Here is a 24797-nt window from a genome sequence, read left to right on the forward strand (position 1 = left end):
TTGTCACCTGTTTTTATCTTTGTTTTGTATGTAACTAAAACTAATCACAAAAGAAATCCCACTCAAATATTCTACAGGGATTTATTTACAGTAGTAGCTAAAGAGGCTGTTTAGGACTGGATTAACCATTTCACTGCTAATGTACACTTTAGCTTTAGGTGGGTTCCATCTGCCATCCAGGTTAAATCCACAGTGACCCTTAAGTCTCTTACATTTTCATTAGTATTAGTGAACATGTAAGGCTTTTTTCGTTGGCAAAATTGACTGATTGCTCAGCATGGGGGTGTCTATGATGACAAGCCATATTCATATTCAGTCATTAAAGGTGCAGCTGTACAGGAGGTTTAGATATTGTGAAACTGTATGCTTGTACACAGCGGCAGCCCATGAAAAGATTAGAATGGATTTTGCCTGATATCATCATTAAACCCCTAATGGCTTTTATTGATGGAAACAGTGTACTGTATTTGCTTCAGCTGTTCAGTTGCTTGTTAATTTTTTGCAAGATAAATTACTCTTCAACATGTTGATATGATTGGCCTATAATGAATATGACGGACAGGACGTCCAACCAATCAGTGCAGTCCCAATGTAGGTTTTCAAACATTGCCGATCGAGTTCTTTTTAGATTTGTGAAGCAGTCCATCTGGTGTTTTAGGTTATTAAAAAAAAATATTCTCTCCAAATAACATAATGTGAAAGAAAAAACATTCCAGACAGCCAGAATTACCTCTTTGTCTATTGGCCAGACTTCAGCCCCCCCCCCCCCCCCCCACTCCCCACGCCCCTTCTCCATCCCTTGACAGTTTGTTCACAGATTGGACTTCCTCTACAAGTGCAGCCAATAAAAGCAGCCAATTATTCTCGTACTATTCTGGCTGGTTACCCACAACTACTACACCACTATCCACATACTGTAAGAAGGGTTTCCAGCATGAAAAGAGCAGGCAGTTTTTTCCCCAATATGAAGCAATTTTAACATTTTAAGTGTGTTTCTACCTTCATTTTACCCATGAATAATTGAAGAACATGTCCACCTAGAAACCTTTAGTTGCTCCTACTTGCACATACAGCACTAACATTATTAATGCCATCCTTGTGATTTGCCTTTCCACCACACTCTCGCCAAGGGGATATTTGTCTTCTGCTCTGTCGTATTTTCCTCTCGTTATCTTGCTCCAAACCCCACCTCCTCTCTGTGGTCCATCTCCACCTGACACTTGGTGGTGGCGGACTCCTGCATGCATACACCACCATATCTTTTATCCCCATTTGGAGACGGGGTAGTTTAGTCGCTAATCAATGTTTGAGCTTGTGCTTTGGTATTAGTTTGTAACCATGAGTGAGCGCTAAAACAATGAATTGCCTGGGGTAAGTATGTTAATGTATCTTCTCAGTGTCTGTATTTATATTTTTGGGTGATCTGTGTTTTATCTGAGTTTTCATTGTTGACAGGTATTATTGAAATGCATTTTTTAAATTAAGTTTATATCATGTCCTGTACTGGTGTTGAGTAAGTAGAATGTACATAGTTATAAATTGTATTGCGATTTATTCTACGTATCACTGTGTGCATACATAGAAGACATTGCTTGTGCGAACTGCAGAAGTCATTAAGATGATTGATGCCCCTGTTTACATCCACATGTTTTTATTAAGAAGGTATAGGTGGGTTTGTTGCTACATTGCTCACATTACAGTCTTGGAAGTGGTGGCATTGATGTCAGCATGAAGAAAGTGGACATCTTTATATTTTTACTGGTTAACTGAAAAGTGCTTTTTGAGAAAGCTGCTCTACTTTGCTTCCTTTCTCATAGCGTTTGTAATGATAGTGTTTAGGCAGTTGAAATGGAGCACTAAAATGTGTCTTTCTGCTTTTTTTTTTAGTTTTGAAAATATCGCTGACAGCATAGCCTCAACACCTTAGAACCGATGCATGATTTTCAGGATGAAACCACAATATAACACTATTAACACAGTGCATTATTGGTTTGTTGTTATTGTGTTCTTTTAATGTAATAGTGCTGTAGAATCACCATTCGTCACCCTTATCATTATCATTCACTGTGGCTATTATATGTGCTGCAATCTTGCTGACTGATCTAATTTTAGTCTGCCGTCTTGAAATTAGATCTACTGTATGTTGCAAATTCACAATCATGGACAGCGCTATTACAAACTAAAAAATAAATATAAATAAATCATGGTTGTTTGAAATGTTGTATAGCTCATATGCTAGCTACTGTACATTGTTTAGCTACGCGAGAAACCGAATATTAGATGCAGTGCATTTCATTATGCCACTGCCAACAAAAAACTACTAATAATAATTTCATCATTGTATGCTTGCATTTCAGTTTTCTACAGGTTCAAATATTCTTTTCCTGAATTGTATAGTTTCATGTGCTTCCCTATCATTGTGCTTTGTTTTACTTTGTATGCTTCAGAGAAGAGTCAGGTTTACAGTTTAGCCTAACTTGCCTGCCTCAGAGCCACATCTGTACACTTAAATGAAACGAGGTCTTCTCTTTGTAGTTTTCTGTTAGTCATTCTTCCCTTTGGAGAAATACACCCCTGCCTCCCAACTTGCTTCTTCCTCTACAAGTCTCTATCAGATAATTATAGATTCTCTCTTCCTTATAAATGAGGTCAAATCGGGAAATTCATTTAGTTTCCAAGAGTTGAGGCAGGAAACTTTTTTGTGATGAGGTGGCTGTTTCGATGTCACTCGCTTTACTTCTGGAAATGATGGCTGAACCTCTGCATTCATAAAAACAAAATGCTGATAACAGCAATCACACAAACACACATTCTTGCAGGCACACATTAGACACATACTGTATCAGCTTTATTGTATAAATAGATGATAGGAGAGACACATAGATTGCAAACAGCAAGGGGGCTGTGTGGGTGTCGACACCTACATGGCTGCAGAACATTTAAATCCCATGGCACTGTTTATTGTAGCCACTAGTCTCAGCTTGCACACACAAACACACATGCACCACACACAAACACAGCAAACCTAATCAAAATCTGCAGATACAGTGACAGCAAGCTAAGATTCCATGCCCTAAATCTTTACCTGAGCACATTTGCTCAAAGAGTGAGCTCTTGTCAACCATTTAAAGACAGAGAAGTCACAACAGCAAATATGAAGAGAAATCCTGGATCCCGAGAATACTGTAAAGGCGTTTTCTCAAGCTCAGTGTAATTAATTTGGAGGTTGATTCTACAGGTAAGGAATAATCAATATTTATTAAAATAATGGAGTTTGGAGCTATTGAAGCCACTTCCTGTCTTGTGTGCAACCGGCCAGGAAGCCAGGAATTTTTCAGTGACCCTGTACAGTATAAACAGTAGTAATCTATAGATGGATACAATTTTAAAATATTAATTGTCATATTTAATTTTTTTGTAGTTGGGTTATTCAGTTAATAATGAAAGTTTCAGTAGTTTTTTGTTGTTGTAAAATACTCGTTTCTTTGTGGAAAAAAGATCAATAATCAATGCCCCGAGTGAGGATCGAACTCACGACCTTCAGATTATGAGACTGACGCGCTGCCTACTGCGCCATCGAGGCCTGTTGTGGAGGGGCAACCGGTGACATTTTCTGGCATGTGCAGCATACGCGGCCATGGGAAGTAGCTACATAAGCTTAAACTGTGGAAGCTTTTCAAAACTCAAGTTACAGTAATTAATAAAACTTAAGGTCAACTATGTCCCAGGAATGCTTAACTGGCCTCAGCATCATAACCACCAACCACACAGTTTTGGAGAAGATATCATGCAAGGACATAGACTATGTTGAATTAAAGACAGAAGGCAACACTATAGTGCAATTTAACAATCTAATCCTTAACGTCAGAGAAAGCATGGTGGTAAAGAAAGCAAAAATTATTGCAACTTGGTTCCCGTAAGTTTTTGTGTTCATTTGTGCAATAAAATACTTTTATCTGTCCGGAGATAGCTGGTATAGGCTCCAACACGCCCGCGACCCTAGTGAGGATAAGCGGAACAGAAGATGAATGAATGAATGAATGTTAAGTAATCTGCTGCTCTTGTTACATTGTCTTTTTGTTATTAGTCAGTGTATTCTAAAGAAAGTATAAGGTCAACGCTGGTGTTTTTCGACGTGCGTGCGTTTCTAGCTATTTGTCATGTCTTCTCGTAGCTGGTGTGATCACTTCACTTGGAGGTCCTGTTTTTTTGTAGGGTGTGTGAGTAGGTTAGCACAGGTGTTCTGCTCCTTTGGATCATTTTATCTCACCATAACAGGAGACATGTACTTTTTAATCTCAAATGAAAGTTTTTTTGTTTTGTTTCTAAAATACATGCCCCGAGTGAGGATCGAACTCACGACCTTCAGATTATGAGACTGACGCGCTGCCTACTGCGCCATCGAGGCCTGTTGTGGTGGGGCAACCGGTGACGTTTTCTGGCATGTGCAACATAATCGGCCACGGGAAGAAGCTGCATAAAAAGCCTATTAAAAAGAATGCTCCCTGATAGGGATATTTATATCATGCAAGGACATAGACTATGTAGAATTAAAGAAAGCCAGAAGGCACTTGAAATAACATAAGAGAAAGCATGGTGGGAAAGAAAGCCAAAATTATTGCAACTTGGTTCCCATAAATGTTTGTATTCATTTGTGCAATGCAAGATTTTTAATTATCTGTTTGTTTCCTTAAGTTTAATGTTCTGTTGCTCTTGCTACCTTGTCTTTTTGTTATGTTATGTCAGTATATTCTAAAAGAATAATAAGGAAAAATATATATAAAGAAATATAAGGTCGACACTAGTGTTTTTTGGCGTGCGTGCTCCTTGTCACGTCTTCTTGTAGCTGGTGTGATCACTTCACTTGGAGGTCCTGTTTGCTGTAGGGTGTGTGCATGTGGTGGAGAGAGTGCCATCAGTTTTGGAGGTAGACTTAATTCCAAAGCATAGTTTTTTACCTTTAGATTATGAGACTGACACACTGCCTACTGCGCCATCGAAGACTGTTTTAGTGGATGGCCGGTGGTAGTTTATGGCATGTGTATTATGTGCAGCCGCAGCAGCTGTACTAGAGCAACTCATTATGCTTTACTCTCACAGTCAGTATTGGAAAGGTAAACACCAGATACTCTTTAAAACACAAAGGAAAGTTTTTCAGTTTTGTAAAGTACATGTCCCGAGTGAGGGTCAAACTCACAACCTGCAGATTGTGAGACTGCCCAGTGCCATCGAGGTCTGTTTCTATCAGCAAGTTGTGATTTCTGGCACGTTCACGAGGTGTGGCTGAGTGCTGGGCCCTCAGTTTTTGTTTTTGTTTTTTTGGCCCCCTGACTCCGGCAGGCATGTTAGCCTCTGTTTTAAACCTTATTGTGCCACATAATTTACTTATACTCATCAGATTGGGCTTCATGTGAGATGTTTAACTTCAAGTCTGTTATTATAAAGAAATCAGAAATCAATCAAATCAGTGCGATATATATACTGTGATCTGAGTTTGTTTTTACGGGCATTAGAAAAATCACCAGGTTGGTGTTGGGATGGAAATCGCTTTCAATGCTGCCTCTGCTGTGATGTTTGTGATGATTCAGAAATCCTCTCACACAATTCAAATGATTCAGCTTCGGGATATTGTGTAAAAGTGAAACTGTCAACAGCTAGAGTTTCAATTGTGACTGTTGTCCTCTGTGATTCACATGAGATTAATAGAATATGTTGTTGAGCTTATTTAAATTGTCTTTTACTTTGTGGAACAAAATATAGAATCGTGGGCACTGAGCAGTTTGGTCGAAATAGTGTCGAGGTCTTCGGTCAATGAGACGATGACAGCTTCCTGTTTTGCGCTCACGCCAAGGTGATGAATGGGCGGAAGTGTGGGAGATGCTGTAAATGGAGAGAGAGCGAAAAAGGAGGTAGTGAGGAGGAATCCCATGCTCATTCACTCCCACACCTTTTTCTCTTGCTGTATTCTTCCTCACACTGCTGCAGTCAGACTCTTACTGGCACTCCTCAGACTCTATCTGACTTCAACTCACTTCAATTTACGGGAAAATATTGCCAACTTGTCTGTCAAAAGCTCTTCCCTGTCTGTCTTTAAACTGGAAGCCTTTTGAATTATTTTGGGATGTAAACATCAGAAGGGAGCTGGTGGACATTTGCCATTTAATTGGTTTTCATAAATGGCTCAAGTTGGACCTGTAATATAGATCCTTAACTCGTTTCACTCTCTGAGGAGACTCTTGTGGACTAATATCACCTCCCTGTTTTCTTCTCATGCTGCCATGTTGGCCAGAATCTTCATTCCCAAGAAGCACCGGCAGCGCTTCGACGAGTCCGTCTCCCAGAACGTGATCAACAGGCTGTGCCGCAGCAAGAGCATCAGCGAGCCGCAGGGCAGAATCCGTCGCAGCCGGAGCGAGGACCACTCGGACCGCCACCACGGGAACAAACGGGCCAGTTCATTGCCCCGGGATGGAGGGGAACCCGGAGGGAGGGGTGAGGTGGAAAGAGACAGAGGCCACAGGAAGTCAGTCTCCAGGGCACCTACACATCCCCCCATTGGACCCAATCAGAGGTGAGCATGCAACTTATTTAACTCATCTCAAATTATGAACCTAATGTATTACTGTATTGCTAGTAAAAAAGGTGGACTAAACCCTGGACTGGTCACCAGTCGTTCACTGGGTACATATAGAGACAGACAACTACTCACATTTACACATAGTAGGAACTGAACCCACACTGCTGGCATTGAAGTCAAGGAAATGTACCACTACCCCATCAGTGACTCTTCTGTTACCTTTTCTCTAATTTTATTTTGCACATATACAGTCCAAAGTGCTACTGGGGGAAAAAAAAAAAAAAAAAAAACACAATTGGAAGTATCAGCGAATTAAATTAAATGTAGTTAAAGAATAGAAATAACACAAACATACAGTAATAATAATAAATTGCTCGCTTACACATACCTGATAATTGACATGTTCGAAAAGGAGTAGGAAGAAATATAGACTTATCTGTTCGTCCCCCCTTATTTATATTTCATTATTCATATATCGACAGGTATTTATGAATATTCCAATTTACAATGGAAATAGAAACAAACGACTACCATATATTTATTTTTCACCACTCTTTCACTAATGGACTTGTGAAGTCCCTTCCCCATTTGGCTTGACAAGTTTGTGATAACGCTATTGACATTAAAAGCTAAAGTACTGTACTGTACTACAAACTAAGAGTGCTACCTTTGTATGTTGTGCTTGTTTCGAGTTCTATTATTCACTTTGTCATTTGAAGAGCGCCTCCTCCAGGATGCATGAAGTATTGACCCTCAGAGAGCTCAAACAAGCAGTGGCAGTGGAGTTCTGTACTGGGTGGGCCTGTATGTTTAATTAACAAGCATATTGATATTTGTATCGATATTTTGTCCTCCACCTGCACAACATGTTTTTTTTTTTTTTTCCTATGGCAAATTCTATGAATTAGACTCCATAACACACTGAATAATTACATCATTTGTGAATGTTGCATGTTTTTCCCAAGCATCGTCTTTAATATTGGGATGCAATGAACTGTAGTACACAAATTTTTCAGGATAAAATGTATTGCCATTTGTTCTGTCTTTGTGTGGGGTACATGAGAGAGGAATGACTGTCTCCAATGGGAGATAGCGTCCTGGGGTCCATGTAGAGTGCATTGTGTAACAATCTTTACACTTGTGACAAGACACATCAGATACCTAAAAATACAGATTACATCACATTGGAGTGAAGCCATATTGATGCGCGACTATGGTCTATCAAGTCAGCCATTCATCTGCTGAAGAGCTGCCACATAAAGTGCCAGATGCACTTTTAAAGGGTTTCACAAAGCGATTGTCTCCCCTGAAGATATGTTATATAATAGTTGGGGGAGGGGGCGGGGGGGTGGGTGGGTTGATGATTTGAATGTGACAAGCTGCTTTGTATATGATGACTTTGGGGAGTCAAAACAGCCTCCAGCTGCATGACTGACAAGTTTTGGTGTGCATCCCTTACCCCCAACACCCTCCGGCTGGACCCCCATCGCACACCACCCACCCATCTGCATTTACTTATGTAACAGCTGCCAACCTATAAAGAACAACATCTTTTTTGGCTCTTGCCCCTGTTTACATACTGTATCAAGGAAGCTTGTCTTGAGCCGTCTCCATGGCAACCTGCCTGCACCTGCTAGACCATATACCCTATTTATCCCCTTGTGTTTCCCTCCATTGGTGTGAACAACAGCAAGATGCCGCCATCAGTAACATTTACTGAAAACGTACATGCCTGAAGATGCAAAACTGCAATTTAACTTGTATCCTCAATCTCAATCTCTGTTCCTGCTTCTCCTCAGGCTCATCCGCATCTACAGAGGGAAGAAGACCTTCGGCTTCACGCTGCGAGGTCACGCTCCAGTTTGCATCGACTCAGTCATTGCAGGTGTGAGTCTAGCTTTAAATCCAAAACCCAACCGAGTGGAGTGTGTGTGTGTGTGCGTGGGGTGAGTTTGTTGTGACTATCAGCCCCTGGGCTTGAAGGGCTTCTGTTGTTAATGATGAATGCAGCAGGAAGTAAATTTCACAGATTAATTAGTAAGAGAAAAGCACCACCAGCACACAACAAAAATGTTCCTGAACAGTTTTAAGAATTGAAGAACTGGTTTCCTAGTAACCATTTGTAAATGACTTCTTCTCTCTCTTCCGATATATTTCACAGCTACTTCTTTTGACAAATACAATTTCCAGAATTCTGGGGGATGCTGATGCTGAGCCCCCCCCCAAAAAAGAAATCTTTATACAACCGAGCATGTCATTGCAGTCTCCTGTTACCATGTGTGTTTTTAAAATGAACAATGTGAGAGTATTATTCACACAAATTGATATTAATTGTATACATTATTTTACTTCATTTTATGTCGAATTAAACTAAAAAGCTGCAGACAACAGAGTCACCAGCTCCTCTGTCTGGACAGTGTAGAATTGTGTGTGTGTGTGTGCGTGTTTGTGTGTGTTTCATGACGGCACAACTCCCGCCCACCACCATCTCCACCATCATGTGCTGGAGAACACGTTGACTCAGTGGGCCTTATGGAGGTTGGTATGGAGATGGTGGAGGTGGCTCGCGTGACTCTCATCGTGTTCACAGATCCTCCGCCGAGGACCAGAAGATCATCTTTCACACCGTGAGACCCGATGACACTTTATATGATAGTGGTGCACTCATAATAGTTTCCCCTGACAGTGGCGCTACATTATGTAACAAAATGTCACATGGACATCAGATTGTTTGTTGCTGGTCTTTGCTAGGTGTCATACACAGACTGAAAGAATCACACATTAGTCACCATGCCCACCACGACCTGGTGTGCATGTCTGCTCAGTGTACTGTATCTTCTTGGCTGCTTAGAGAATCTGTTTACAGTATAATTATTTCATCGTTATAAGAAAACATATTTGGAGGTATGTCATGCCTTGTTAATACAGTCATTTTTATGGATTGTGGTTCATGTGCACTACAAATTGCTGGTAAACCTCTCCGGTGTCTCCTTTTCTGTTATTATTTCCCTTTCAGATAGTCCTGCTGAAGAATGTGGACTAAAACCAGGCGACCGCATCCTCTTCCTCAATGGACTGGACATGAGGTCAGCATGATTATAATGCTTTTGAAACAAGTTTGTATCGCTGCAAATATTAGGTTGTGTATTGCCAGCTGCTGCTCTGCTAAGAATCATATCACTGAGGCTTTTTTGTCTGTCATTGTCTCGAACTTATTATATCACTGTTGCTGCATTGAGATTGAATATGCTGTCAGTGTCAGCTACAAATCAAAACTTGACAATACAGCAATATGCCTGCACATCACTTATGAGCACATCTGTATTTTTATATTTGGAGGCAGATAGAATCTAGCGGGGCTCATTTCAATATGAGTGAAGATGGTTGTGTGTGCATGGAGCTGATGCAAGTGACTACTGTTTATATAAGTGTAACTTTTCTCGTGGGAGGCCCTGTAGTTCTTCTGTATACTTTACAACTTCTCAGCCCAATGGATCGCAGAGGGCACGGGTGGGCGTGAGATTGAAGAAACTGAATATAAACTCAGCCATTTCATTAGGTACACCTACCAATTGTAATGATGTCCCATACAAGATTTAGATTAGCTTAATGCTTAGTTTTGGTTGACAGACAGTGTCAAGGAGATTTTTATTATTTAACATTGTGTATTATATTATTATGTTCTATTAATGTGGTTGTAGTATGCAGTAGTGCATGGATTGCAGTGCAATATACTGAGAGCTCTTTGTGCTATTTATCATTACAAGTTAAACTAAATAAGATGACCGATATATTAGAAACACCTCTCAGTATGATAGAATACAGTTGTGTACCACTAGCAGATTCCTCTGCCAAAACTGAGCATAATTATTTTTGTTATTCTTAGTGACAGTCCTAGCTTGAATGGCACCTTGGAAATCGAGTGGACTTTATATTTGATGCTTTAGAATCTATCAAATTATAAGCAAATAAGATCAACAGGACCAAAACAAAATGAGAATAAAAATCACAAATGTTGCATGACACAAATTAAACAAAAAACGAAGGAAACCTTATTCCAATAATTTTGATTTTGTTTCCCAGTGTACTTGCTTTCTTTTATGTTTAGGATTAGATTGTACAATTACTTCAGAGCTTTTGCTCCCTGGCCTTCCTTGATTCCAAATTGTCTATGATTTCCTTGTATGATATCTGCTCCCCAACTGTTTATTTGATGCTTCTGATGCTGCGAGGCCAGTTTAACTGTCTTGGGACACAGTTGACCTCAAGTGGGTTTTTATGATCCTCGCTTCCACAAGGGGGCACAAGCATACAAACACCAATGATTGCTGTCATGCATTACACAATACATAAACCATATAATCATATCATATGTTGCCACCCTATATCAATGCTGCTGGTGCAGTCACACATAGTGTACATGACAGAAACCACCTCTGGCAGCCATACAGAACCGGACTCGATGGCGCAGTAGGCAGCGTGCCAGTCTCATAATCTGACCCTAACCCTCGATTATCGATCTTTTTTCCACAAAAAAATATGCTTTGGAATTAAGTTTGTGTTTACCTCTCCAATATTGGTGTGAATAAAACGGATGCCCCATGCACAGACCTCCAAGTGAAGTGATGCCACCAGCTAATGGTTGCTGCTCCAGAACCAGCCTCGATGGCGCAGTAGGCAGCGCGTCAGTCTCATAATCTGAAGGTCGTGAGTTCAATCCTCACTCGGGGCATTGATTATGGATCTTTTTTCCACAAACAAAACTATGCTATAGAATTCAGTCTGTGTTTACCTCTCCAATAATGATGGTGTGAATAAAACAGCGATGCCCTCCAAGTGAAGTGATCACACCAGCTACTGGTTGTCCCTCCAGAACTGGCCTCGATGGTGCAGTAGGCAGCGTATCAGTCTCATAATCTGAAGGTTGTGAGTTTGACCCTCACTCAGGGCATGAGTTTTACTAAGAAAACAAAAGAAATCCCTTTGGGAATGAAAAAGGGTATTCATCTTTCTGTTTTTAAAGACAGTTCTTTTGGTACATGACTTGATTTGTATCTCATTATTGTACAGTTATATCTGTAGAAACATTCAGAGTCATCCTGTCTTTCTGGTACAACTAAAAGTGCAGTGGTTGTTTCATCCGCCTTCCTTTTATTACTGCATGTTCCCTGCGTAGGAACTGTTCCCATGAAAAGGTGGTGTCAATGCTGCAGGGCAGTGGTGCGATGCCCACTCTGGTTATAGAGGACGGTCCGTCTGATTACTCCTCAGAGCCGACAGACCCGGAAGAAACTCAGAGTCTGTCTTCCAACACATTACCGCGCTCTAGGTCAGTGCTAAAAAATGCAGAGACAACTTCTTTAGCACATGAAGTAAGAATGTGCGAAAATGTGCCTGCTTCTCAGATCTCCGGTCCTCAGCTCCCTCCAGTGGGTGGCGGAGATCCTTCCACCGAGCATCAAAGTCCACGGGCGGACATTCAGCCAGCAGCTGGAGCACTTACTGACTATCCAGGAAAGGTACACGGTCTGCAAGGCCCTGGAGACCTTCTTCCAGCACAGGTCAGCACAGCATGTAGTCAGTTAAAATTCTCCTTAAACCTCACAAAAAGTCTTGAGCGAGAGTGCATAAAGAAATATGTTTATCTGGCATACATTGACAAGCATTGAAAGAAGAGTTGCTGTTGCCCTGGAAACTGTACAGTGGTGAGGCTGGTGAGGAGGCTGCAGGCAGGAGAAAGTTTGGGAACAAATTTACATGGGGAAAGCAATGAGGCTCATCTACAGCATATTCGTGCCATCCAGTATTCATAATATAAGGCTTAGAAGGCTTGAAGAATAATGAAGGAGAATTAAGGCTGACAAAACTACAATCTTAATTAAAGGGAGGTCATCTTGAATGCTCTGACTCTAAAAATGGAGATTTGACAGATATAAAAGCGTGAATATGCTGAATGGGGTTTTCTGTTACAATTTAGTTCAAAACTAAAAAAAAACCTGTCAGACACAGATAAAAATAGCAAATCAAATTTCAATCTGACAAAATGTGGATTTTTTTTATTTGGAGGATTAAAGGAAATATTTTTACAATGTGTGAATTCTGACAAAAAAAATACGAACATTCTTAAACATCCAAGGGATCAAAAACTTTTGGCACTTATTTGCACACAAACTAACAAACAAATCCATCCATCCCATTGAAAACTTAAAGTATGTATTTGTTAGGATGCAAATGTAACAAGAAGCAAGACACCAAATCAATTCATTTGTAAATTGTACAGCAAAAACACTTAAGGGCATAACACACGACTCTCCTCCCACTGTTTGATCATCGTGTTTACACCTTATTCCTCATCCTCCGCTCCATTACGAAGGCAGAGAATATACATCTAAATTTTAAATCAATTGCCCGTTGGTGCTTTTGTTATATATTTAGATGATGTGTGGTATTTAGTTGCTGTTTGTGCTTGTGTTTTTGCAGGAATGTGGACACTCTCATAGTAGATGTGTTTCCAGTGTTGGACACACCAGCTAAGCAGCTGATCTGGCAATTTATTTACCAGTTGCTGACTTATGATGAGCAGGAACACTGTCAAAGCAAGCTGTCACGTTTCCTGGGTTTCAAAAGCAGCGGTGAGCTGAAGCATTTAGGCGTTTTAACAGGACCGAGCCACTTATTATTGTTTTCTCCATCATTGCTTTAATATTAAGGTTCGATACAACAGCATGATGCTAATGAATTGGTATATGTGTTTTGCAGCTGTGTTAGAGCCTGAGACCAGTTCGGAGCACCACCGGAGGAGCAGCTCCGTGCGAATATCTGGGACGTCGTATCGCGGCTGCGTGCGAGAGAGGAGTTCTGATGACTGCATCATCGGAACTCACCTGGGAATGGGTACGGCTGCGTGCCACAAGGAATGACGCGGAGAGCCCATCCGACTAGCAGATGAGATTAGCAAATGTTTTAAAAACTTAAATTACTTTGTAGAGGTCAATAACTGCCTCCGTAATTATAGTGAACAATAATATAACTGCAACACTTTTGTTTTTGTTCCCATTTTCATGAGCAGAAATCAAACAACGACTCTTTCTATGTACATAAAAGGCCTATTTCTCTCAAATATTGTTGACAAATCTGTGGAAAACTGTGTTACTAAGTATTTCTACTTTGCGGCGATAATCTATCCAATACAGTAAAACTGCAGATTTTACAGTGGTGTTTTATTGTGGGCAGTCCACGGCATGCCTGTGCAATAATCCCGCTGTCTAAACAGCATCCAGAGTGAAATGTCTGCTGAGCAAGGAACCATATTTGGTAACTTAAATTTAAACATAGACCATGAAGTAGAACCTTGACATTTTTCTCAGCCGTGATACATCAACCAGCATTTATACAGTGAGACAAGACAACAAAGGTTTGACATTGAGGTGTTGGAATGTCATCACATTTTGCAGCTAATATCACACTCAACCTTGTCAGTGGCAACTGAAAATATCACCTTCTTTCTTAGCAGAGATCATTATTTTCTGCATAGCTTTTAAGCATCTGCCTTTCGCTCCGCCACGCTGTTCTGCTGTGCTTCATCCTCTCCCCTCTTAGTTGGGGAAGGATGCAGAGGGTGTCATTCCTCATGCTTTATTGTGCTTTAGGAATTCATGTGGATGAATGTGACAGCCAGGAGGAGAGGCAGTCAGGAGACGGAACCTCCTTCCCTGAGTCTCCTGACCTCAGTCATGTAGGTACAATGCCTGCATTGGCATTTGCAACGCTTGCTACGTTGGGCTCTGGTATCATTTGAAGCTCCGCTGCTATCCACACATTATGATTAATTTGACCAAAGAAGCGGCGGACCTTCAAAGTAGAGCACCGCCGTCCCCATTGTGTGCTAATCATGCCTCCATTCATAGATGTCAGGTGTGTACACGGAGCTGGAGAATGTGTACGCAGGGAAGAGTGTGTCTCCACTGCAGGGGGGCACCCCGGCGGAGTCCGAGGGGCCGGGGCAGACTGAGGCCTATGGCCGCTCTCTCTCCCCCCACACACTCCCCCCTCTCACAGGTACTGCAAACACCCACACAATGCATGCACATGCTCTCAGACGCACGCTCTCCAAAAGTGCGTCAGTTCCCATCTAGTTGGTGTTCTCTTTTCCTTTTGTCGGGCCAGGATGGCAATGACGAACTGGTCATTGTTACATAATCAAAACACTCATGTGACCATCATGGCCCAATGTAGCTTAGTCATTTGTTTTTGTAGTTGTTGTTGGAGGATAAAAATGGATTTCAGCCTAATAAAAAGAAAAGAAAGATTGAGATATACCTAATTATTTAAAATATCTGCAATTAGGTGACACAAGTCAGCTGGGATCATCTCCAACTCATCTAAAACCCTAATGAGGAGTGTGACAGAAAATGGATGCATGGATGGAGTATTGGAGAAACTGAAAAGGAAAAACATAAAAAAAAGAAAAAAAAAAAGTAATACAACTTCATCAATAAATGTTTATATCTGAAGAAATTGCTAAACATGAGAAAACTGTACTTTTTTAACCCCAACATATTCATACTTTGTAATGTGAATTAAGTCGAGTTTCACAAGAAAACAAAAGTTGTAATATTGCAGGAATAAAATCGTAATTCTATGACAAAACATTCCACTACATTCCTCATCTTAATCCAGGTGTGCTTTTCTAATATTCTTTCATAGTGTTTGTATTTTTGTGAAGTCTACTTTGTATCACATGAATTTACAACTTAATGTAAAAAAAAATCCAAGTAAAATTATGACTTCATTCTCATATTTATTTACTGTCATTTTCTTTAATATAGCCCATGTTCCACTCTGTACTGTAAAAGTTAACATCAGTATGAAACAACAACAACAACAACTAAAAGAGTACGTAAGACTGCTAATTTACATCTTTAGTCCTTTGGGAGCTAACAAAGGTGCTAAAATAATACAATAATTCAGGGCACATAATGCAAACTGTATTATTATTATGAATGTAAATCTAGATGGAATGAGAAAATTGATCCATGATATTGCATTCTCCACAGCTGCATCCTCACTCTCTCGCCCTCCAGGTAAGCGAAAATCAGGCCTGTCCCTCACCTGGAAGGAGCCCCTCCCCACGCCCGTCTATGGGATCCACCATCAAAGCAGCGTGGAATCCAACCCTTACGTCAGCCTGGAGAGCCCCCCGGCGTCACCCCGACACAGCCCCAGCACGTTGGGCCGCCGCAAGAAGCTGTTCACCTTCTCCCGCCCGCCTCGCAGCCGGGACACGGACAAATTCTTGGATGCCCTCAGCGAGCAGCTGGGCCACCAGGTCACTCTGGTGGATGACTTTGTGCCGGGCGAGAACGACTATGAGGAGGTGTGGAATTTTATAATTTTTTTTAAACTGTCCTTTTGGTAGCTCGTTGAACATTGTAGTGCTGCACGTTAACATTAGAGGGTCTCTAATGTACGCTACGATGACTACTTGTGTCACACGAACAGATATATCAAGGTGCTAGTCATGGTTTCAGAAGAAAAAGTATGCCTGTAAGTAAAATATGATTAATGTATTCTCGGTAGAGTCTAATTAAAGTGTATTTGCCATGTAATAAGAGGTTTGAATGACATTTGTCAAGGTTGTTTCATCTATGACACAAAATTTCAAATTACATTCCATTTCATCATTGTCTTATTGTCCTGCACGTATAAAAACAAGACTTTGCTACACTTGCACATCATAATAAGATCCTATATTTGAGCTGTATAAAATCCAGTGATATCAATATAGTTTATTCTATATTTATAATTGGGCATTGGTTGTTCAGTTGTTCACATACACTCCCCTCCAAACGTATTGGAACAGCGAGGCCAAATTCTTGCTGTAGACTGAAGTGGCTTGGGCTTGCATGGCTTCTTCTGGGATGGCTCACTTAACTTCATTGATGATGTAACACATCATGGCATCAGCAAAATGAAGTCAAATGTCTTCAGAAACATTTTGTCTGCCAAATTAAAAAAGGAGTTCCTTCATCATGCAGCAAGATAATGACCTCAATCACGGCCAAAATCATAGTGAAGCTTATCAGGGCAAAGAAGTGAAAATCAAGTCAATCTCCAGACTTAAACCCTATTCAACATACATTGTATCTGCCAAAGCAGAGACCGAAAGAAGTAGACCCTAAAAACAAACAACTGAAAAAGGCTACGGTGAAAGCCTGTAAAAAATGACAAAAGAAGAATTGCAACGTTTAGTGATTTGAAATGAAATGATTTGCACCTAAATATAAAGTCTTACTCACTTTAGTTTGTGTTAATATCTATTGTAGCTGTTCCAATACTTTTGCTCACCTCAAAATGTGGTGTTGCCTTACAAAAAAATGTAAAAGATGGTCTTTAATGCATTTCTGAATGTGTCATTTAAAACTGAGCATTATTATTAACAACATTTTCTAGCACTTCTATCATTTTAATTACAACTCATTAGACAGTGTGTATAGTTTGTGTTTATGAATATCGAGGGGATTGTCAAGCAAAAATCTTTCGTTTCCAAATGAAACCTGACTGAGTGTCACCTCCCTCAGATGAGCTTCCCAGAGGATCAGGACATTGGCTTCATGCATCGGCAGCTCAGTTGTTGCAGTAGTGAGGACCACAGTAGCGTTGATGAGGTTTCCTCTCCCTGCTACTCTTCTGGCTCCGAGCACATCCCCCCTCCTCCTAAACAGAGCCCCCCACCTCCTCCACCCTTCCAGGTCTTATTACCGCCTCCAGTCCAGTTCACGGACCCCGTGCCCCCTGTCCGCTTCTCACCCGAGCATGTCCCCCGCAGTCGAATGCCCTTCCAGCCCCACCACCCCATCATCCCCCCTCCTCCGCCCCCCCTGAGGACAATTTTGTCCAACCGCTCCCCTCTCCACAAGGTGCTGCCCTCCAGGGAGGATGCGGACGGACGCCGTTTCCAAACGCTTTCCCACGGCCGCACCACCTTCACCACCACCACCATCCTGCGCTCGTCCCGCCCCAGCTACCTCCCTCGCCAGCTCAGCCAACCCCAGCCCATTTGCCAGCCGTCCCCCCAGCCCTCTCCTCAGACGTTGCGGCCGAGCCAGCTCGTCCTGCACAGGCACCACCAACTCCATCACCAGCACAGCTACCAGGGTCCGCTGCCCCCTTCCCTCGAAGATCACGGTCCACCCCGGGGTCACAAACAAGGCCCCTCTGCCTCATCAGCGAACTGCAAGTCTCCAAACTCTCACTCCGCCCTCCCCAGCCACACTAAAGCCCCCCGACAAGAGCAAGAGTCGCAGCAGGTAACGCCCCCCCCCCATTTAAAACACTACCAAGTGTTACAATTCAGCCTTGTGCTTCCACCACAAAATGTGTAGGCTGGATGGTGATGGCTGTGTCAGTTACATAAGTAGTGTGACATCATACCAATGAGACACATTCAGTACAGCAAAAAAAAAAAAGATGAATGTGATAAAGTAAACATAGGTCAACAATGGAGGACATCCAGAAATGTTTTCTTTTGGCAAGTGTGTGTTAAGCACAAAAAGAAGTCAAGACGCATTTTCTGTTATTAGTGTTCTAAAAAGAACTTACCAGTGAAATGCATCTATTTAGTTTTGATATTCTTTTTTTTTTTTTTTTTTTTAAATCATGCTTGCATTGGTGTAAATTTGGAAATGACAAATTATATTTTTCCAAGACATTGTATAGTTTAAAGGTCCAGTGTTCGTGGAGACAAGCTAGCGGGCGCAACAACGATAAGGAGATGATTTAACCCCTAAATAAATAATGACTAAATTTGTTATTTCAGAAGTGTGTATGAAACGGGTAGCCCTTCGCATTAAGCAGTTTCATAAAGGTTGGTGACGACTCCGCGAAAGTGAAATTCTCTTTCACGCAATCAACTGACTGCGATATCTAGCTCCACCATTTAGGTACCGCAAAACTGCGTTTGGTAACCCATAGAGAGGTTCCTAAACCAAACTGTATTGCTTGGTTTAGAGACCCTAACTTGTCCAGGTGATTTAGAATCAGAACATAAGCATCTGAGGGTATTTCCGGATGACTAACAATATTTTTGTTGTCATTCTCATTCCAGGCTCCCCCACCTCCTCCTCCACCTTTGCCCCCGCCCTGCGACCCGCCTCCCCTGCCTAAGCCGGGTCAAGCCTCAGACAGCAACCACATGAGCGTTAAGAGGCTGCGCTGGGAGCAGGTGGACAACTCTGAGGGCACCATCTGGGGTCAGGTGGGCTCTTCCCGCATGCTAGAATACAACACGCTCGCACTCACACACACATATTTTACAGTGAAGAGTTCTTTATCCCAAACCCGCCTACGTTACTTGCCTCTGATGAGTCACGGCAGCTTCACAACAAGCACGTGTTTGTCAAACAGAATTAAAAGACAAGAGCAGCTTGTACCGTCGCAAAGGTCACACTCATGCTGAGCATTTGTACGAATATTCCCACTGAAGAGTACAACGTGTCCCTCTCTTTGTTCAGCTCGGAGAGGATTCCGACTACGACAAGCTCACCGACATGGTGAAATATTTGGACCTTGATCTGCACTTTGGTACTCAACGCAGATCCAGTAAGTTGTTGTGGATGTCCTCTCATCTTTCTGGATTGTCGTCATCATCTCATCGCAGTTGCCTCTCACACTATTTGAACACACTGTTTGTATTGTTGTAAGTTAAATTCTGGTTTTGTAGAAGTGTAAACACAGTACTATTTTTATTAGTTCTATTGTCCACTATTATTTTTCTAGAATTGGGATGTTGCTGTACGTTTTTATTGACCTTGTTTTGCCTGTACTTTTACAGTCATATCAGTCATGTAGATGATGCCTGCTTCATTCACCTTGTCTTCAAATCCACTCTCCATAAGGCACCGCTTTCGCCCGCCTCGAGTTCACCGATAACACAGTTCAGTCAGTGAACCTTGGCCTCAAGAGTGTCACGCGACAGAACTGTGTTATTAATGTATCATCCTGGAATGTGTGTGTCTGTGTTACTGTATATAGGAGCGTGTGTGTGTCTTATCGATCCCCGCTGCCTGGAGAACTCATCCTCACACTGTTGTTTAATTACCAGTGTCTCCACCAGAGCCGACCTTCCTGCCCGAGAACTTTAAAAAGAAAGACATTGTGGAGATTCTGTCTCACAAGAAAGCCTACAATGCCTGTGAGTGAAGCCTTCTGCAAAAGAAAACCATTAACATACATGAAAGATATCCTGCTTGGTTAGACTACCTCCACATTTGCTGGGATTTTTTTTTTTCTCTACTGATCCAGTACATCTAATACAAGAGCTGTGCTGCAAAGATAATAACATTGTTTATTGCTGTGGAACTGCACTGCATGATAATAAAAGGTGTTTATAATGTTTTGACTTCTACTACTGCACTGCCTGTTTACTGCTTGCTTAATAATAGACAAACCTTTCAGTGTCTTGAATCATAATTTTAATATGAACCATGTGGGTATACGTATTGGACATAATAATATAACATGATCTGTCTCTTTTCTTGGCTATCATTAGAATACGTGCGTGTACCTGATAAAGTTGGTGTATTCAAAAGGTTTCCAATGGAAGCCATATGTTGCCATGGCGACAGCAGAAGGCACAGCTGTTTGTTGTATCGCTTTGGTTAGTTACAGATGGTTAGTTACAGTGCTTTTGAAAGCTTATTGGTATTAGTGCTGGCTGTAGCCAGCTATTTTAGCGCTCCATAATGTGAGTGATCAACAGCCCTAATAGTTGCCATGGCGACCGAGGGACTCCTGCCAATTTTCGCCTCGAGACTGGAAGAACTTCCCAGAGGCTTCCACCATTAACAAGCCATCATTCTTACATGTATGATTGACAACCCTCAATTGAATTGTCAACCGACTCCTTCTCACAGCCATCCTCATCGCCCATCTGAAGCTCTCCCCCGACGAGCTTCGCCAGGTCCTGATGGACATGACCACGGACAGGCTGGAGCCCGCCCACATCAAGCAGCTGCTGCTCTACGCCCCCGACGAGGACGAGGTCAAAAAATACGAGCGGTTCGACCAGGACCCGGCCAAACTGAGCGAGCCTGACCACTTCATTTTCCAGGTAACTACTACCTAACGCTAACAAGAAACAAAATTTGGAATCGATGCAACACGAGCGGTGCCCTGGTCCAGATGCTGATGGTACCTGAGTACAAGACCCGCCTTAGGAGCCTCCACTTTAAGACCACGCTGCAGGAGAGGACGGAGGAGTTGAAGGTGGCCTTTGATTACATCTACAAGGCTTCCGTGGAGCTGAAGACCAGCAAGAAACTGGCCAAAATCCTCGAGGTGAAAACCATCAGACGTTCTTCCATTCACGTAAAACTACACACACACAATATAATGCTGCTGCCTATGCTTACTCTTATTTGTTCACAATAACATCTGCATATATTGTATGAATAATATAGTACAGTATTCTCTTCATACAGTATATTATTTATCCATATGTATATGGTCATGGACAGTACAAGGAGTAGGACCCATTAGGGAGCATATGGAACAAATGCAAGTAAAGAGAGCTTGATTTTGTACAAGCTGTAGTTGAAAAGAGCACAGCAAGGGATTCTGGGAAGCAGCAGCAAGGACCATGAGGCTTTGCGCTGCCTATAACGCCGAGGCTGTTGTTTAGAGGCACATTGCCTCACGGTTTAGCCAGCAAAGTTCCTGTCTTTGCCTATATGAAATGTATACATTTATATGAATATGCAGTAAATAATTAGTCGCTACTTCACAGATTTTGTCTTTTGCAGGAGTTTTCTGGAACGCAATAAACGTCGGATTACTGTGTTATTATTCTTTTGTACTGATCCTGTCCACTTCGCTGCTGTAAAACCAGAACGTTCCCATTGTGGAACTAATAAAGTCTTACAATAGATCTGCTCTATTTGACAAACTTTAATGCTTACGAGCTCTCTCTATTGCACAGTTTGTACTTGCAATGGGGAATTACCTCAACAACGGCCAACCCAAGAGCCACAAGACGACCAGTTTTAAGATCAACTTCCTCACCGAGGTACGGACGGGCTCATCTTTCATCTCTCCGGAGTTTGGATCGATCTATCCTGTCTGATCGTTTTATTGCTTCTGCTAGCTCAGCACGACCAAAACTGTGGATGGGAAATTAACCTTCCTCCACATTCTGGCTAAGTCTCTGCACCAACATTTCCCAGAGCTGCTCAACTTTTCCAGAGACCTCACCACAGTGCCTCTGGCAGCCAAGGGTACGACGCACTGAATCCATCAAGGCAGCAGAACAAGCTAAGTACATTTTAAGCAGAATTTCAAGCCGTTACTCTTGTTTCTCCAGTGAACCAGAGGGTGGTGACCACAGAGCTGAGCGACCTTCACGCCACCATCCAGGACATCAGAGCGGCGTGTCTGAAGATCCCACTTACCTCTGAGGACCACTTTGCTTCTGTCATGAGTGTACGCCAACTAGAATAGCAAAACACACATTTGTTGTAGTCACAATTTTATTTGTAACAGCAGTCGAGATCTCAACATGGGCAAACAGTTTCGATGACATTATGACATTTTCCCTCAAAGAGTCAATGTCTCTCACCCTGCAACAACATGTGACATGTTCATGTTGTACTTTGTGTCATCCAACAGAGTTTCCTGGAAAACAGCCACCCTGCGATCCAGTCTTTGGAGTCTCTGCAGAGCCGAGCAATGGAGGAGTTCACCAAAGTGGCCTCCTTCTTTGGAGAAGACAGCAAGTCCACCAGCACCGATTCCTTTTTTGCCATTTTTGCAGAGTTTGTTTCCAAATTTGAGGTGAGGGGGTGGATCAGAACAGTTGGGTTTTTGCTGGTGATCTATCTTCGGTTTATGAGATTCGCTCTGACAAAACACAAATCAGTACAAAAGTCTATTGCTAACCTATGCTAATGCATTCCTAGTCAGGCGGTAATTACCATGAAAATTTGTATGACAGTAGGGTTCTCCTGCTATATCGCGGGTCATTGCTCGTTTTTTTAAGCGATTGTTTTTTTACAATATACTTGCATATGGGAAAGGGTTTAGTCCGTTAGCCAGTCACCGATGCACTTTAGCCATTTATTGAATGCCGGGAGAACAGTAAAACACAATGAGCAGACTCATGCAGCAGCTGCTGTAAGCCACAGCTCCCGCCTAGACACTCACACGTCGCATCCTTCTGATGTCACAAGCCACCCCACCAGGCTACACCTCTTAAAGGCACACATTCTTGCACTTCTGGTGCATTTCTTTCCAAAAACAAATCACCTGTAAGCCATCTATTTCTTAAAAGTAAAGATTCCGCCATAGTTTGTAATACATTTAGGGTTAACCAAAATGACACAAGATGGCGCCAAAGCAAAATTTTTCGATAAGACATGGTTTTAGCTTGAGACCAAAAAAGCAAATAGGTGTTTTTCCGCAAATAACAGAATATGTTGCCCCCAAAACACTGTGACTATGCAAGTTCGCAAATAGCGTGTTGCGAATACGCAAGATAATGCTATGTGTTTAAATAACGGGTTCTTCATTTGTTCTTACAGAGGGCCCTCAATGAGAACCAGACCCCCGAAAACCCCAGAAGCCCCAGACTGTCCTCCCCTCTGGCCTGGTAGACACAACATAGTCCAATCTCCACAGCCGAAGTGCCAAAAATAAAATCCCATGTGGTGATGCTCCCCCCCCCCAAAAATGTGCAGCGCCACTTCTTCTCCAGCAGAAAAGGAACTACAGCACCCATACAAGGGATCTGGGGTGCCCCCGTGTGGAGGAAAGCTGTTATTTCAGGTGCTCAGTAGAGCTGTCCCAAAAATCAGCACTTGTAGAAATGACCAATCTATTAAATATTTTAAACTACGACAGACTTAGCATAGATAGCTACAGATATTTATTGTAAGATTGTAAAAAGTTTATATTTTGGCACGTTGTAAGGATTTAGCAAAGACGTAGACTGTTTGAGAATGTGAAGTTAAAACTAGGACAGTTATTTTGTTGTAGCTTAGCTTGTAGCCATTTATAGGTTAGTAGTTCTCAAATTGGCATGTGCGAGCCATACCTTGGGGATCTGCAAAATAATTTGCAATAAATTATTGAAAATAATGAACTCATTGTAGTTGGTTGAAAAAAAAAAAAAAAAAAAGTCAATTACTATTTTTATAGAAAAGCACTGTTCGCATCACCTGGCCAAGGCTAGCCATGTGGGCCCTAAGCTAATTTTTCCAAAAAATAATTCCTTTGTTAGAAGGAGCAAATGTGGTCCACTTAATTTCATTTTTGGCCCACTTCAGATGACTCAGTCCAGTATTATAACAGAATAGTGAAGGATTTGATCATTAGCTGTCTATTTGCATCACTACAGACTGATGAAATTTCTTGAAGCTTCTGGCTCTTAACCACTACAAAGCTCTGCTTGTATAAATGGGTGTTACCCGAATGAAGGACCTGTAAATGATCCGTTGTAAAGTGCTTTTCTGGTTGCCATGGTGACCTCATGACTCATCCACAGTGTACCAGTAGCTGTGGTGTACTCTGTGTTGTATTATTGAGATTGTAAATTCACATTTTGGCTATGCACTCCTGATTGTTTTCATCATGACTGCTCGGGTTCAGCTCTGGTTTCCATTTTGTCGTTGAAAAGTATTTGCAGTGTTGCACAGCTTTCAAAGTAGAGTGTTATCTCTGGTAAAATGCAACCAGAACTGCTGCTAAGTATTGTAACTGTGTTTCTAGTCTAAAATGGTTGCATGTTGGTGCAGGTGACATTTGAACATATGCAGGTGGTAGCAATCAACCTTCATTTAAAAAAATGATCATACTCTCCTTATTTTGGGCAAGTTTATTTTCCCTTTTTGTTTGTTTTGTGTTCTCAGTAGAAATCTTGTGATTGTTTGACACTCATGTTTGAGTTGATGCTTTTTTTTTCTCTCCAATGTTTTTGATCTATAAAACAATATCATTCTCCAAAGTAAATAACGCCTCCTTATTCAAACCACAATCATTGGAAAAAAAAAAAAAAAAAAAAGTATTTGTGTCAATTTAAAGACAATTATAATTACTAATCTGTTTTAATTAAGTTGATCGTCTTTCATTTGTACTTTTGGCCCAAGCAACACAAGCCTACGACAAAGAACATACTATGTTAATTCTGGAACTTTTTTTTTTTTTTTTTTTTAACAATTCCTAACCATGA

At 41.6% G+C, this 24797-nt stretch overlaps 1 protein-coding gene and 3 non-coding genes across 7 annotated transcripts in view; 2 read left to right on the top strand and 2 right to left on the bottom strand.

The window, feature by feature from the left end:
• Positions 1-24750, top strand: part of grid2ipb (glutamate receptor, ionotropic, delta 2 (Grid2) interacting protein, b) — a 28412-nt gene extending 3662 nt beyond the window's left edge. The window contains exons 1-22 of one of the 4 annotated variants that reach the window (XM_061663905.1): positions 1297-1371; positions 6290-6571; positions 8377-8462; positions 9594-9663; positions 11754-11906; positions 11983-12138; positions 13058-13209; positions 13337-13471; positions 14227-14312; positions 14485-14635; positions 15634-15953; positions 17158-17886; positions 18684-18833; positions 19090-19177; positions 19680-19769; positions 20491-20687; positions 20759-20914; positions 21555-21641; positions 21720-21849; positions 21936-22054; positions 22241-22405; positions 23152-24750. In XM_061663905.1, the coding sequence (XP_061519889.1) occupies positions 1358-1371; positions 6290-6571; positions 8377-8462; positions 9594-9663; positions 11754-11906; positions 11983-12138; positions 13058-13209; positions 13337-13471; positions 14227-14312; positions 14485-14635; positions 15634-15953; positions 17158-17886; positions 18684-18833; positions 19090-19177; positions 19680-19769; positions 20491-20687; positions 20759-20914; positions 21555-21641; positions 21720-21849; positions 21936-22054; positions 22241-22405; positions 23152-23223 (3588 nt within the window). In that variant the 5' untranslated portion in view covers positions 1297-1357 and the 3' untranslated portion in view covers positions 23224-24750. Of the gene's footprint in view, positions 1-1296; positions 1372-6289; positions 6572-8376; positions 8463-9593; positions 9664-11753; positions 11907-11982; positions 12139-13057; positions 13210-13336; positions 13472-14226; positions 14313-14484; positions 14636-15633; positions 15954-17157; positions 17887-18683; positions 18834-19089; positions 19178-19679; positions 19770-20490; positions 20688-20758; positions 20915-21554; positions 21642-21719; positions 21850-21935; positions 22055-22240; positions 22406-23151 lie in introns of those variants that run through there. The other 3 variants (XM_061663906.1, XM_061663903.1, XM_061663904.1) reach the window with 3 other exon arrangements.
• trnam-cau (transfer RNA methionine (anticodon CAU)) lies at positions 3511-3583 on the bottom strand. The gene has a single exon. It is a non-coding gene; the product is annotated as a tRNA-Met (tRNA).
• trnam-cau (transfer RNA methionine (anticodon CAU)) lies at positions 4336-4408 on the bottom strand. The gene has a single exon. It is a non-coding gene; the product is annotated as a tRNA-Met (tRNA).
• trnam-cau (transfer RNA methionine (anticodon CAU)) lies at positions 11237-11309 on the top strand. Its single transcript has one exon. It is a non-coding gene; the product is annotated as a tRNA-Met (tRNA).
• Positions 24751-24797: the final 47 nt, after the last annotated feature.

Source organism: Phycodurus eques, chromosome 19 (assembly GCF_024500275.1).
Source record: "Phycodurus eques isolate BA_2022a chromosome 19, UOR_Pequ_1.1, whole genome shotgun sequence".
NCBI classification, from domain to species: domain Eukaryota; kingdom Metazoa; phylum Chordata; class Actinopteri; order Syngnathiformes; family Syngnathidae; genus Phycodurus; species Phycodurus eques.